At 42.7% G+C, this 16,084-nt stretch overlaps 2 protein-coding genes across 2 annotated transcripts in view; both read right to left on the bottom strand.

Moving 5' to 3' along the window:
• LOC147300668 (NACHT, LRR and PYD domains-containing protein 12-like) overlaps positions 1-16,084 on the bottom strand; it is a 355,313-nt gene that overhangs the window by 165,078 nt on the left and 174,151 nt on the right. The gene's annotated exons all lie outside the window — the stretch shown is intronic.
• Positions 684-2,882, bottom strand: LOC147300673 (uncharacterized). Its single transcript, XM_086285015.1, has 2 exons — positions 2,473-2,882; positions 684-1,587 (listed from the first exon to the last, which is right to left on the bottom strand). Exons 1-2 carry the CDS (start codon positions 2,730-2,732, stop codon positions 1,317-1,319), a joined length of 531 nt encoding a protein of 176 aa, XP_086141141.1. The 5' UTR covers positions 2,733-2,882; the 3' UTR covers positions 684-1,316.

The following is a 16,084-nucleotide window of genomic DNA, read 5'->3' as shown; positions in this document are numbered from 1 at the left end:
ATTTAGGAATATATTTTATTGTTTATTAATAAACAGCACACAGTGGTCCCGCTGTTCATCCGTCACTGCTTTGCTTTTTCGCTGATTTTTTATTGCACAGTACAGCATTGCATTCTGCAGCCTGATTGACAAATCTCCTGCGCTTGCCAAATTTATCACGTTTGGTTTTGATAACCATCGCGTCCAATAGAAAAAACAGCACAAAAACACCCATAACTATGAGCCTCATTCGGAAATAGACACCTGCACCGCGAGGGAAAAAGGTGCACGAAAGTGGCAGGCAGATGAAGACAAACCACGGCATATTAATACTTTTACGTTTTGCAATCTACAAAGGTTTGCACTTTGAGAATCAATTGTGAGAACTGTGACCAGGGGCTAGTTATTCTGAGAACCCCTGCAATAAATGAGGGACCACTGTCTACTCTATGATTATTATATCCAACCTGTTAACATTTAATACTGTATTGATAGAACCAACTGATTCTGCAGCAGAGCATCCCCAGTCCCTGAGATCCTGCTGCTGCACCCACAGGTATGTACAGCAAGCACTGATACCTTTTTAGTCGGTGGGATTCCCTTGTGATCACCTTTACGAAATATCTACAACCAATCTGATTATATCCTGTTATTGTTTTTTCTTTTTTTTCCAATGTTGAAATTAAAATCTAGTAGCAGCCTTCTCATTTCTTTGTGTTTTGTGCTGTTTTACAGGCCCACAGAGGAGGACGGCTCCGAGGCAGATGAGGGACGGGTCCCAGGACGGTCCATCGGTGGTGGAGCTGGCCATCCTGGAGTCCCTGAAGAGGCCACACCAGTCTCCAATGGAGCATTTCCTCCTCAGCCTTGTTCCTGCTCTGGAGAGCAGCTGGTCCTTTTTATTCCTGTCTCTCTGTAAATACTTATATTTTATATATTTATGTTTAATGTTTTTCTGTTTGAGACTTTTAATATTATTTCAAATAAATGTTTATAATGACTAATGTCTCAGTTCTACTACACCGCAAATGTTGGCACACGACTTGACACATGTAGAATTTATTTCATATTATACTAATGACAAAATATACTGATACAGTGGGATGCAGAAGTTTGGGCAACCTTGTTAATAGACATTATTTTCCTGTATAAATTGTTGGTTGTTACAATAAAAAATGTCAGTTAAATATCATACAGGAGACACACACAGTGATATTTGAGAAGTGAAAAGAAGTTTACTGGATTTACAAAGAGTGCAATAATTGTTTAAACAAAATCAAGCAGGTGCATCAATTTGGGCACCACAAAAAAGAAATGAAATGAATATTTAGTGTATATCAATGTGTGTGTCTCCTATATGATATATGGGGTGCCTTTGTCTGGATGTGCTTCCCATCCAGAGCTGCACAGCACAGAGGGAAGTTCCAGCGCTCCTGGAATCCCTCTGTGATGGAGCGCCAGTCTCCAGGTGAAGGCACAGCCATGAAGTCGTCCACTAGACAGTCCCAGATGGACGTCGCTGCCTGGGGGGTGATCTGGCTCACCGTGGACACACCGACTCTGAAACTGAACGCGATGGTCCTGAAGGAGTCCCCGGTGACAAGGAACCTGGACAAAATTGTTCAAAATCAGTATTATGTGTACTGCAGTTACAAAATACATTATTCAAATTCCAAAATACTTTTGTGATGTCAGATATAAATCACAAAACTTAAATCTTACATAAAACATTTTGTAATTATAAGGATAATTACAAAATGTATATTAGATCATATCTAAAACAGTTGTTTTGTTTTAACTTTAACATATCATAATTTGATTGGTAGCAACTTTCACAACTACAGTGAGCCAATCACTCATAATTCCTAAACATGTCAATCAGGTAGGAATGAAGTAAGACATTAATAGAAATAAAGAGTTGTGTGTTGACATGTAGCCCTTTCCTTGCTTAAATCATTAATATTTTTGAAAAATTAATCTGTGATAAGACAGCTTATCAAGATAGAACCATGTAACTAGAGATGAACCAAACTTTTCACAGTTTTATCTAACTCTGTTTTAATAAAGGCTGTGACCCCTGCTATAGAGTCTGACAGCTGCAGGGATTATATACAAATATTCAACTATCCCAGAATTAAACCAGGTCTAAATATAAAGGAGTGAGTATCACTACAAGGTTAACTCAGTGGTCCTAATGCTACAGTTTGATATCAGCAAACACCGAGCGCATACATTGATGTGACACCACAGCCATGCTATCATTCAAACACTGATAACAGCATAAATCGAATTAAATCGGGACTTGATGAGACCTTCTGAGTATCACTAGAAATATTATAAAGAGTCGTCTCTGTACCACAGTTTTCTTTCAGTAAACACCGACAGCATTCACTGTTAGCATAGCACATCCATGTTAGCAGTGTATAACTGGATGGATTAGCATATTAGCACAGATATCAATAAAGGACTACCGTATTAAATAGTTTTACTAACCTCAGGCAGACGGACAGGCGCTCTGCAGGTGGGATTGAGCGTCTGTAGTTGGTGTCTAGGCGGGCGATGCTGGGACCGACGAGGGAAAGCAGGTCCTCAAACTGGCCGACGGTGATAGCGCTGGAATCGGCCGTCATCCAGGCGCAGCTCCTGGAGCAAGTGGTGAAACTCACCAAACTGCTCATGCCTCTGGAGGACCTGATGGACCCAGGTACGGCGAGGACGTCTTTTACGCTGCTGCTCTGCTCTCCACAGTACATAGAGAAGGGAGACTCTCTCTTCAAGCGCTAGCTCGATAGCTGCCATCTTGCAAAGATACCGGTCTGGCACAACTCCCTCCCACATTCCTCCCACATTTCCGGTTCACGCGCGATGGATTTTTCTTGGACACGCGTTGAGACGCGAATGTACACGCGTCAAATTAGGGGCGTTTGGGGCGTTTTATTCGCGTCCATCGCGTTCGGTGTGAACACACCGTTAAAAACCTTGTTATGGCCATTCATGCTGTACAAAGTAATTAGACATGTGTGGTATCTACAGAAACGTCAGAATCTCAGCTAAAAGTTCACAAAACCATCTCAACAACCACCAAACAGCTGAAACAGCAGGTGAACAGATCACACAAAAAAGATGTAAACACAAATTCCCCTGATCATCTGTTTTTTAAACATGAAGCGTCGTTTTGGACGTTCATTTACTGCTGGTTCAGTGAATTTTGGTTGGACAGTGATGAAACCTGCAGCCTCAGAATCTGTGAGAAGTCTGCTTTCAGCACGCAACAGCATTGTTGTGTTGTGTGCTGTGGATCCACCTCTGCAAACTCATCACTGTTTCACCATCATGTTTCTACTTAGACAATAACAAAGGAAGCAGTTCCCAGGAACTACTTCCTGTCTTGTTAACATAAGAGTACGTTGCCCTTCAAAGCACCTCCACTTCTCCTCTTATTAGAGGACTGCCTTATTATTAATCTGCTAATTCTGTCAGTTGATGAAAGAAAAATGCTTGAAGTTTGGATTTAGAGGTTTGGACCGGTCACTCCTCACAGACGGACAGCTGGACCCTGCAGACTGTGACCTCTGACCTCTGCAGACACAAACATGATTGAAGCAGCTGTGATCACACAGACTGCAGATAATGCAGCTGTTTCCTGTCAGTAACATCCTCTTAGATTAGAGTTCAGCTTTTTACAGGAAAACTGGACAAAACTGATTTTTGTTACAAACTCATTTTCATTTCCTCTCAGCTCACAAACACAGTCAGACAATCAACCAGAGTCAACACTGATTATAATGTCAGTGCAGAATTATTTCTGTTACTCAGTGAGTTCAGCTCTCTGACCTCGTTGCTCCAGGTTCACCACTGAAGTCTGGATTATAACCTTTGGACCGGTCACTCCTCACAGACGGACAGCTGGACCCTGCAGACTCTGCTCTGTCCTCCTCTTCCTCCATCATCATCTTCAGTCAGTCTGAGAGGTAAACCACAAACACTCAGTGAGTTCACATTAACAGGAGGAACTGAGTTACAGTCGCTGACCTCTGACCTGTCATGTGACCATGAAACCAGGTCAATATGTCTGTAGGTTCAGTCATCCAGGTCATGTGATCTAAGGAGCTTGGAGAGAAAAGAGACGTCTTTAAGTTTCTGGAAGACGTTTCATCAGAGAAGCTTCTTCAGCTGTAAAACCAAACGGTGGAGAGTCCCAGATATTTAAACCTGAGAGGGAAAGAAAGCATGTCGCTGACCCACCACTGATGTTATTTCAAGGAGGAAACTGAGAGCCTTTGCACCAGGAGCACAAACATCAGCTCCAGCAATGATCCACTGATGTGTTTTTATTCCATGTATGAATGTTGTTATTGACAGAGATGACGTTTGTGTGTCAGTGATGCAGTGACTGTTGTTGTTACCTGTACAGGCTGGTTAGACTCTATGAAACAGATCATACAGATCTCTGCATGTTAGAAGAGACTATTAAAGGTCATGAATGAGACAAAGGCAGGGAGGCGTCCTTTACAGCTAAACAGCAGAGTGAGAGAACAGCCAGCACCTCTACATTTATCACATTATACAGCACATGTATGATACTGACAGGGATGAGAAGAATTTAGTGATTCTGATCCCATCATTGATATTACTTATTGATTCTCAGTAGCTCTGCTCTGACAGTCACCACCATCACTGAGCAGCATATCAAAGACATTTGTGCACATTAACTGCATGTTGTGGCTCAAATGTTTGTGCATGTTGGAGGCATTTCCTCTTTGTTGTGATCAGTGTTGGTCATTACTCAAAACAGTCATTATTACACATATTACACAGAACACTTTGATTAAAAGTAATGGAGTACGTTACTTCATTACTCCTCATAACATTACTTTGATGTTAAAATGAACAAATGAGCATGTAACAACATAAAGCTGAGGTACAGCCCCACACACCAACACAGATCCTGATGAGGTCACGTGATGTTTCTCTGAGTGTTTATGAACACAAATCAAAGATGAAACAGCACAAAGACACTTCAAAGTGATTCTACTGTAGAAACATGAACAGGTAGAAACCTGCAGCCTGACTGCTCATCACTTTGTTACCTGTTCAAGTTCAGCAGCAGCAGCTCACTTTATCACGGTGCTGGTCTGGGGTCAGTGTTTACTCAGCTTTAACTCACTCTGGGTTCTAGGTTAGCCTAGCTTTAGCTTAGTGTTAGCTTAGCGTTAGCATGCTGTGTGCTAGCTTAGCGCCAGAGCTCTGCAGGTGTCTCCTGTGTAAATATTAATCACAGTGACAGTAAAGGAGGTAAAGGGCTGTGACGTCATCACGTACGCTGCGTCCTCTGTGGGCTCTGAGTGAACTCAAAGTACAAACTACAAGTACACAAACACGAACGTAGCTCAGAGTGGCGGACACACTCGGCCTCGTTGGTCCAGCTGTGAGTCCGTTACCGTGAACTATGGAGCGGCAGATTTGTGCTGAACTAAGCTGCACACAGCTGATGTTAGCCAGGAAACATTACACACTGACTTTAATGGAGAGACCGGAAATACAAACACACACAGTTTGTTGTGTGAAGAAATCAAACACGAGCTGAACAAACAGTAAAGTTCCTAAAGACAAACTGTTAAAGGAGGAAACAAAGCAAACTTACAGTTTCTTCACACACCAACAACAAGCTCCACTCCACACCTGGACACTAAACACGGACACACAGGTGAGCTGCTTCCTGGAAGGAGGCGGGACTCCACCTGAAACTCAGCACAGGTGGGAGGGGCTCAGCTCTGTGTGTGCTGATGTGTTAACTTTAAAAATATGCCGTCTGACTGCTCAGACTGAGTCAGAGTAAAGTTCACATGCTGACGTGTGGAGACATGAAACCTTGTTGTAGCTGCAGGTGTGAACACACTGATCCCAGATCAGCTCTGCTGTATTTGTAACATGAACATTTCTGCTGCAAAGCTTCAAATGTTCAGCATGTTTCTCTGTTTCCAGTCTATAGATCCAGTCACACTTTCTACCTTCACCTGTGCAGTAAAGACTGAGAGCAGAGCTGAAACCAAGCGTCCAATCAGTGAGCAGCATCAACACCTGAGCTTCATTCAGACTCTGTTATTGAAGATGTTGTTGGTACAAAGTTCATCTGCTGCTCACATGAATCCATGAAAGATTTATTTCACTGAATGTTTCTTCAAAGCTCATTTCAACCTGTTGAAGTCATGAATGAAAGTGCAGACTGAGAGTGGATCACATGATGTTTGAGGTGTGTCATGTGACATGTTCAGTATTGTCACACATGTCTAGATTGTCCCTGATATCATAACTGCTCAAACACTGATGATTATATTTGAAGAATTATTCCTGATGGCAGCAAAGTTTGAATGGAGCTCTCTGTCTGTGCTGATTTGTCGCCCTCTGGAGGTCAAAGCACAAACTGCATGATGTCACTGTAACCACCACAGAGACAGGAAGTGTTTTTATGACTGAAACACTGAAATGATGCTAACGGCTGTCGTTAGGCTCACTGACAGCAGTGCTGATGTGTTCATGTCAAACACTGGCTCAGGTCAGACTCCTTCATCCTTCTCCAGCGTGAGGCCGCCCTCAGACCCACAGGAGCTCTGACCTTTGACCTCCTGACCCTAACCATTTTAGTCTTGTTGCATCTGCAAATCCATCCAAACTGTAGCCGAGCAAAAGAAGCTGGAAGCTGTTCTATGAATGATGTTGTTGAAGGAGCTTGGAAAGAAAAGCGTCTGGACTTCTTTAAGTTGCTTGAAGAGGGACATGGACGTCTTAACGCCCACTCACATCCTGGGACATTTGATCACAGGAAATCACATGATAGCGTGGGGCTAGATCTCACAATGGGTTCACCCAAAACCTTGGCTGATTGAGACCCACACCCGTTCTCACACCGTGGCTCGTGTGATTAGGTAGAGGATCAACAGGGGCTCCGTGTCCCTGAATTTAAACTGAATCTAAACACACCGTGCACAATGCCAAGTTAGATAATGGTTAAAAGAACAAGATAAGAATAAATAAAAAGATAAAATAAGGATAAGAAATAACTTAAAAAAATAAAAGAAAAAGATAAATAACTGCAAATAAGTACAAATAAGTAACTGAAGACACGTGTGGTCTGCAGATGTCGATGTACATGGATGTACATGGAGTTTAATGTGCAAAATGAACTTAGTGTGCAAAGTGACCTGATGTGCAAACTGCAGTTTGAGGTCGGTCAGCTGTTCAGGAGTCTGATAGCAGTGGGGAAGATGGAGTTGTTGAGTCTGGATGTTCTACATTTCACACTTCTGAACCTTCGTCTCGAGGGCAGAGGTGTGTCTCTCCTCTGGACTCTGTGATGGTAGCTGCTCTGCAGAGAGGGCAGCGGGGTCCTGATGATCTTCTCCACAGTTGTTATCACTCTCTGCAGGCGTTTGCGGTTTGCAGTAGTGCTGCCGTACCATGCAGTGATGCAGCTGGTCAGGCTGCTCTCCACAGTGCAGCTGTAGAACCTGCTGAGGATCTTGGCCAACATACCAAATTTCCTCAGCCTCCTCAGGAAATACAGCAGCTGCTGAGCCTTCTTGACCAGCTGTGTGAGTTTGAGTCCCTCACTGACTCAAACTCCTTCAGTGACACTTGCAGCCTTGCAGATTAGTTTGCTGATCCTGATGCATCTCTGGAGCTGATGCTGTCCCCCAGCAGACAACAACAACATAGATGCTCTCACTAGTCCACTTTACCCTCTAATCACATCTCTGACATCTGCAGGTTGCTCCATAGAGACTCTTGTGCAATGCCAGGTGTTTGTGTTTGTCTGTAGGTACACATTAGATATGACCATAGACGCACACACACAAGTGAACACAGCAGCACAGATGGTTTCCACCTGCTTCCCTCTTTCTTCACACAACTGTGAGGATGATGAAGAGGTTTCAGGACGAGGTGGTCAGCAAGCACAGGATAAAGCAGGGCCATGAAACTCTCTGGTGCAGCAGATGTTTAATCAGACTCAGCTTTAGGCTTCTTTTCCCACCTGGCAGCAAAGTAACAGCTTCACTAATGTGAACAGTCACAATGTTAAACGTTTCTATATCTTCATATATTTTTATCTGTTGATGCTGCAGAATAAAGTCTGTTAACAGAGTGCAGGATGTGTAGAGCAGGTCCAGCTCTCCCTTTACTGTGTCCACTTTCATCAGCCCCTGTGAAGTGACACAGAGTGCATGTGTGTCTGTCAGCTGTTGTTTGTTGTGAAGGATGGAACAAATGAACACACACTTTTAGAGAAATCTGAAAAAGCAACACGTGCTTGGGCTCCTTCTGTGCTCGTCTTCATTAATGCTGATCTTTCTTTCCTGTTTGTTCTTTGGCACAAGCTTCAGTCTTTTCTCCCAGGGCTCCTTCACACTTAGAAACACACCTACATTCATTTATACACAAACATCATGAAACAAAGGCTTTGTAAAAGAGGACATGAGATCCTCTCTGAACAGCACATTCATATCAAACACAGGACTGAACAGGATATACTGAGTCTGTGCTGTTTTCATTGTTACTTGCTGAGTATTTTTCCAGTGTTTGAAATGTGACTCAAGTCTGATTCTTCTACTGTGTGTGAACTCTAAGCAGCTGCATTAAACAGCTGCTTTTCAAACCAGGCTCAATCCTATGACTCTGTGAATGTAAACTTTTGTCACCTGCATGAATAACAATCCTTGATCTAGTCAGGACTGCAGTGCTCCTGTGATCCCAGCTTATAGATGGAGGCTAGCATGAGAGGCTCAGCAGCTAAAGCAGCACACCTGGGTCTCCCAGCCTATCAAAAGCAGCCCTTTGCTTCACCTGCTTCACTAAACATTATTATTATTATTTAAGCAGAGTGGTGTGATTGATGTAGGCATTGCTGTGTGACAGGAGGACTTTTCTTGAAACAGCTCGTGTGATGTGAGCTGACGTAAAAACAGTGATGTTAGCTTGATTCTCTTGGCTAAAACTATTTTAAAAAGAGGGTCAATCATGCAAATCTGCCAATAGAAGCCAAAGTTACAGCCCCTCAGAGTTTAAAGAGAAAAGGCCCGTTTCCAACACTCGGTTGTGCAAAGGGAAACAGGCCCACAGTGCCTGAGTGTGTGGGTAATTCTTCAAATAATATTCAAAAGCAAACATTTTTAAGCATGTAAATAAAATTCAATCATTTCTGCTCTTCAATACCTAAGAAATGAAAACTGGCAGATGGTCCCAAAATGTGAAACGCCTGGCTATCTGTGCATTTAGTGCTGCAAGTTTTCACTGTTTACCTTCAGAAGCATAAATCTCTGCACAGATAATGTTCATATGTGGATTCCTGGTTTTCTGCAGTTAATTGTGACCCAAAGCGTATTTTTAAAGTGGTTCCAGGCAATAAAGCCTAAAAATAAATACATCTACTTCCTTTTTCTGTGTTCCAGCCTCAGTGACTCTGACACAGTGCTGTAATATTTACACCTCTGATGAAAACAGAGTTTGTAGTTGCAGAGAAATACTCGACTCATTTTGGGCATTTACGAGCAGGAACCTCAGAAAGCCCCTCGCTGCTTCACTGGTTAAGAAGCAAAGCAAACATTAGTTCACAGTGATGTTAATTAAGGCCCAAAGTTTAGGAACGAACGTCAGCACTTCACTAATGAATGTAATGCTGATTCATGTGCTTGTTTTGTAATGTGCATGTTGTGCGTTGCTATTTCCCATATTCTTTGGCACTGATAGATGAAGAGTCTCAGGCAGGACCGAGGCTGCCAGCTGCTGACAGTGAGCAGGGAGAGAGCAGCAGAAGCTGGGCAAGAGCAGGGCACCTTCAGCCCCCTTCATCAGTCAGAAATCATTTGGGTGTCTGTGTGAAATGTCTGATTTTTAAAATCTTTTTGTAGACATATTTATTAAATGTTTAACAATTATATAGAAGAAAGACCATGTAAAGAACAAAACATGACAAAACAAAAATGAGTTGAAGTTATGAACTGTTTCTGAGAGACAAATAACACCAGGATCCTTTTTGTGTAGCTGACAGCTGGTAACTGTGCAGGGGCGGGTCTAGCAAAGTGTTGCCAGGGGGGCAGGTAGGGCATTAACAGGGAGAGGGGGGCACAAAGACATACTTTTCTTTCTTGTTCTCATTTAAAATGTCGAGCTTTTAATAAATAATTATCTGAATCTTACAACAAACGTTTTCATCTGATGTAAAATGTATAGAAATCCATTATTGTACATAGTCATTTTTTAGGGTGCCATCATAATTTCTTCAGAAGTAAGTACTGCATATGATGCCAGTGTTTCCCACATTTTCTAGATTCTGCACCAGTACTGTGTGTAAAATGCATCAAAAAGTCCGTTTGATTCTTTCTCAGCTGTCTTTCTGTCTCCTTTCACTTTTTAAAGGTTGCCATGTTAGAAAACATATTTTGCCCTGCCGTGCTGTTTATTGATGTGGCAAATGAAAGGTTTATGAAAACATATCTAAATCTGTCATCAGTAATCAGCAATGATCATGTCTCACCTCTAGTCTCTGTCTTAATGTCAGGTTTCCACCGTGTGTTGTAGATGTTCAGGAGGTTAACTCGACCAACAGTCTACTTCCTGTTTAGAATACCAGGACAGGGAGGATGGTGCAGGTTTAAGTTTATTAGACTGATGCATGTATACCAACAAGACAGCGTCCATCACTGTGACAACAGCGTTTGTTTTCATTCAAAGGCTTCATGGTTTTTCCTTTAATACCTGGGGGGCCGGTCTCCAGTCAAAATGCCCGGGACCATTTTTTGTCCCAGTCCAGCCCTGGTGTCAGATCTGCATGCAGTGTCAATGAGACGATCAACAACAGATCAGACAAAACACTCAGGCGGACACTCCTCTGTAGAAGGAAACATGGAAAGTGTGAGGTAATCAGTGCACAACATCACTTTGTATTTCAGGCTGTTTTTATATAGAACTTCAGCACCAATGTAAAAGTTCTGGTTTGAGGAAGATGAAGAACATTTTCAGGAAGGATGCCGTCTGCAAGCAGAGCTGCTTGAACCTCAGCGCTGAGGTCCAGACTACTTCCTGTGAAGCCACGTGATGTAAATCTGCTGCTGTAACTTCACAGTTTACTGAAGCTAAATGCAACGTTACCATATAATCTGTTTTCAACAAAGGTTTCACTCCGTCCGGTGTTGATGGAATGATTCAGGCCGTACTCGTCAGGCTTCCCGTCGACCACACGCATTTCAGTCACAAACCCCGTGACTGACAACAAGGGAAACAGCAGAAGAAAAGATGTGAAAAATACTGGATGATGATGATGGAGGATTAACCGCGGTGGCTAAACTGTTTCCTGTCTTTGTGGGCGTACTCACAGGGAAGTTTCCAGGCACGTCAGTCTTGGTGACTAAAGTCTCCATTTTCCAACATGTATCGCTACAGGTGCAAAGACACAACATTAATCATCAGTGTAAATATTTTAATGCTGTCCAAACGGTGTTTGCTTTGTCTGTCCTCTCGCACTCACAGAGGAAACGAGGACGCCACCTTCAACCCATCTTCAGTTGGCTCAACCATGGCCGGACTTCCTGTTGGCTTTGTGACAGCAAACCACTTGAAATGAGAGCAAACTGCAGTCAAGCACCACTTACAGCAACCTGTGGACACGCAAATGGAAAGCACTGAGAATCATACAGAAGCATAAGAGCTGTTTATTGTAACACGTGTGTGTGTGTGTGTGTGTGTGTGTGTGTGTGTGTGTGCACATTAATAATACACTGATGTATGTTAGTTTGATTTATGCTATATCTGAGAAAACAATTGCAGAATTTTACATCAAAGTTTCCAAAGCTGATGTTTTGTTGTTCACTCTGTTTTATATTCATATAGTTTGTTGTTTTTAAATCAGTGGACAAAATAAATATTATCACACAAAATCCAGGGTGAAACATAACCAAATAACCTAAATGGTGAAGTCATTATAGAAGTACATGTTGCAAAGGTCAGCCTCCTGTATAGACTGCTAAACTGTCTGGGGGGGCCCTGCCTGTCCTCGTTGGATAAGCTCCACCCCTTTTCCATAAGACGGAGACATTTGTATGAAAATAGATGGGCAGTAAAATAAAAAATAAAAAATATTATGGATGACTCTGTAAATCAAAGTCGGCCTGAGGCAGAAGCAGAAACCATGAGGAGCACAGCACCACTCCCAGAAGGGCACGAAGTGAAGCCATAGCTGCTGAAGAGTGAAGACGTGATGATGGAGGAGATCACAGATGAAGATCTGCTGCCTGCTGACTCTTTATATAGAAGAGTGAGACTATCTCCCCACCAACAGCTGCACTTATACAAACCCCAGGTGCTGGGATGGCTTTGAACATGTGACATTTTCTGCAAACACACGGACAGTTTCATAAGCACAAAGATTATTCCTGCAGCGGCAGAATCGTATCCACTGTGTGAGAGGTGAACGTCAGACAGTTCTTAGAAAATGTAGTTTCTCTTTAAGCTTTTAACGTCTCTTTTACCCCCATTTGTCTAAAACTACTTGACAGCCCTTCATGTCAGAGGTTTATTACCTGTGCAGGATGGAGCACATGGTCTCAGTCAGGCTGGACACGATCACTCCTACAGGAAGTAAATGTGATTTTATTTCACCTGTGAAATGATGAAAAACAGCAGAATAGCTCACGCTAACAAACGGGTGTTGAAATGTTTCATTTTCTGCTGTTTCACAGGTCAAAAAGGGCGTCGAAGCAAACTGAAGCTGAGCTGCTGCTGCTGTTGTAGTGCAGCATCTGCTGTGTGCTTCATCAGAGAACCTTCTGTACACAGCAGACAGAGGCGGCTGCCACTGAAGTCCATCTGCTAGAGAGCTTTAAACACTGGTTATTGAAGTGGCTTTGATGATACTGATACACAGTCTTTGCTGCTGTCACAGGACAGGGATCCACCAGGGAGTAGTTGTCAGGATAAAGAGCCTTCGCTTCTCTAAATATAAACTGGATACTTGTAGGAAACTTTGGGAAGCAGCATTTTTCCTCATATCGTCTAAACTGAAGTTAGCTCAGGTGCTTCTTCCATACTTGCTCTGCAGAAAGCCAAAGAGTTTGGAGCTCTGCAAACATTTGCAGCACAGCTGGATGTTTGTAACTTTGGTCACCTCTGTATCATCCCTCAGATTCTTTCTGCACAGCTTTGAAACCATGACAGCACGAGTGATGCTGAGGAGACGTCCAGTTTAAACAGACCTTTATTCCTGGAACACAAACACATGAAGTGATGCTGCTAAAGAAGAACATTTAATCGCACTAATGAATCAAGCATCTGTTTGTCTGTCAGTCTGTCAACAGTTCCTCTGATCGACTTCAGACTTGGTGGGTATTTTGTTTTTGCAGCGGTCAAAGTCGATCAGCGTGTTGCTTTGTCTGCTGTAAATCTGCCTGTACAAAGGGAAACATGCATGTTTTACATGCAAACTCACAACATGGCTGCATTTTTGTGATTATGTGTATTTTATATTGATTTATTCTATTATGTTTTGTATATGAATCTTTACAAGTGTGTCGATACAAAGGCTTGATTAAAACAAAGGTCTCAGCTGTGCTGTTAGGGATGCTCTCATATTTGTTTCAAATGTAATAAATCAAAGGATTTCAGGCTTTTCATCCTTTTTATTTGTTTGGTTCTAACAGCAGCTGGATAAAAACATGCAGGTGATGAATATAATTGTGTGATATTATGAGCATTGTGAATAAAGAAAGAGCAGAGATAGTAAAAAGGAAACAGGTGATGGACGTGAGATTTTCAGAACAAAAGCTCCTCAGTGAGACGATCACCTGGACACAAGGTCAGGCAGCTGGGACTCATCTAGAGAGCAAAATGGAAAAGTGATCTGTGCAGAACATCACTGTTGATTGCAGTTATTTACATCAGACTTCTTCTCTGAGATAAGAGCAGCATTTGTGGGAAAGATGACAGTATTTCCAGGCTGGATGCTGTTTGCAGGGAGAACTGAATGAAAGTCTCCTGCACCTCAGCGCTGAGGTCCACACCTGTGAACACAGATGAGGTCAATCTGCTGCAGCACGTAGAGCTTTACTGATCAGCAGGTTCAAAGGATTCAGCAGAGCGTAGAGTCAGAGCTAAATGCCACATCACCATAGAGTTTGTTAACAACAGCTTTCTTTGCCCTTTGTCTCGATGGACTGAATCAGGGATACTCGTCATACTTCACCTCAACCACGTCACTGAGAGACCCCAGCCTGACACAGCAGCAGAGATGATGAAAGCAGAAACAGCAAACAGATGCTTCAGTTGTGTTTCTCTCTGTGTGTGCGCTCACGCCCACTTGTGTGTGTGAACTTTCCACGTACCTCAGCTTGTTTCTCCAACATGAGCCATCAGGGCTGAAAAACATCACTAACACATGAATTCTTTCTCTTTTTGTTATCACCTGTGATCATGTGTCTTATGTTTCTGTCATTCACCAGTTCTTGTATAGTTACGTGTAACTAGACTTCTGTGGGACGTAAATGATTGTTTTGTATGCAGATCTGTACAAAGGATGGAAACACTTGATTACAAAGGAGATCTCAGCTGTGTTGTTGTGGATGGACTTCAACGTATTTGTTAAAAAAGAGAATAAAGCAAAGTGTTTTAGCTGTTTGGGAGTTTTTGTTTGATTCGATTCAGTTTTATTTCTATGGAGTCAAATAATAACAAAGGCTCTAGAACAGCCCTGAGTTTGTCCAGGTGACACTCCTCTGAAGAACAAAGACAAAGAGGAAGAAGGGGATTCGTTTTCAAGTCTTGTTTCTTTCAAAATAAAAGCTGAAATGTTTTGGAAGCATGATAATATTTTCAGCCAGGATGCCGTCTCCAAGGAGACCTGCACCTCAGCGCTGAGCTCCACATCACGCCCTGTGAAAGCACAGATATAAATCTGCTGCAGTGAGAAGAACTTTACCCAACACAAGTGTAGAAGTAGACATTTGACTTTACCTACAACCTGTTAACAACAAAGCTTTCATTGCCTCTGTTGTTGATGTCATGTAGGACTAATCATACTTCACATCAGCCATGCACACGTCAGAGGATCTCCAGGCTTTCAGTAATAAAGCCAAGCAGATGATGTGAACATAGCAATAGTAAAACATGCATCATAATCAGCTGTATGTGTCGACTATGTGGCACCTCAGTCTTGTTGGCATGAAGAAAAGTTGTGTAACATGTAGCATAAGGGCTGCAAAGACATCATGTAGACAGCAGTCGTCTGTTAGTCGTAACGTATCTCCTGTTAAAGAGTTAAATGTGCGTTCTCCATCTCTGTCCTCTAACAGCTCGCCGTACACCAACTCCAGCTGTGGTAACCGTGGCTGTGCCCATCAACACGCTGAAGCTGAGACGCCACCCGTCAAAATAAAAGTCTTAGTTCTGATATCTTGTAATGAGTTTGTAGATTTCCCACAGCTGATCGTAACAGCAGGCTGCCGGTTTGAAGAAGCCAGTTCAGGAATACTGGAACAGAAGCTAAACAAAGTCCTGCTGTGAACAGCAGCAATATGGATTTTACACATCCATCCATCTTTTCAGCTCAGGGTTGTGTGTGTTTGCACCATGTTTACAGAAACTGGAACGTGACTCCACTTGTGGACAAAATGAGCGTCCCCAAGAGTTTGAAGGCGTTTTTGAGACTAAACATGGTGTTTTAGTGTCAGGGGTACGATTAGGTTGTGGTTAGGTTTAGGGCTGAAGGTTAGGGTTAGGCATTCAGCTTTTAGGGTTAGGGTTAGGTGTTAGGTAAAGCATTACATCAATGTCCCCACGGAGATATGAAAACAGGACTGTGTGTGTGTAACCCTATCCCAGCTGTTATTAGGCAAGAAGCAGTTAAACTGTGGGAGGATGTCAGGGTACCAGGGGAGAATCAGACATGGATTCAAACCCAGGACCTTCTTGCTGAGAGCAGGTTTATCCCACCTACAAAGATCATCTGTACGTGCGCTGTAACTGAGTATTTTTTAAACATGAGAAACCGAATATAAGGGTTGCTCTGCCACTGCTGCCTTGACCGGTTACTTCATTTTATCCAGTGACCACGTTGGCAGCA

Source organism: Aulonocara sp. 'chitande type north' Nkhata Bay, unplaced genomic scaffold (assembly GCF_057382095.1).
Source record: "Aulonocara sp. 'chitande type north' Nkhata Bay isolate Kocher_YH1m ecotype deep benthic unplaced genomic scaffold, A_spYH_male_GT1.1 unmapped_scaffold_20, whole genome shotgun sequence".
Classification (NCBI taxonomy): Eukaryota; Metazoa; Chordata; class Actinopteri; order Cichliformes; family Cichlidae; genus Aulonocara; species Aulonocara sp. 'chitande type north' Nkhata Bay.
Note: the sequence above shows the minus strand (reverse complement) of the source record. Positions and strands in the feature narration are given on the sequence as shown.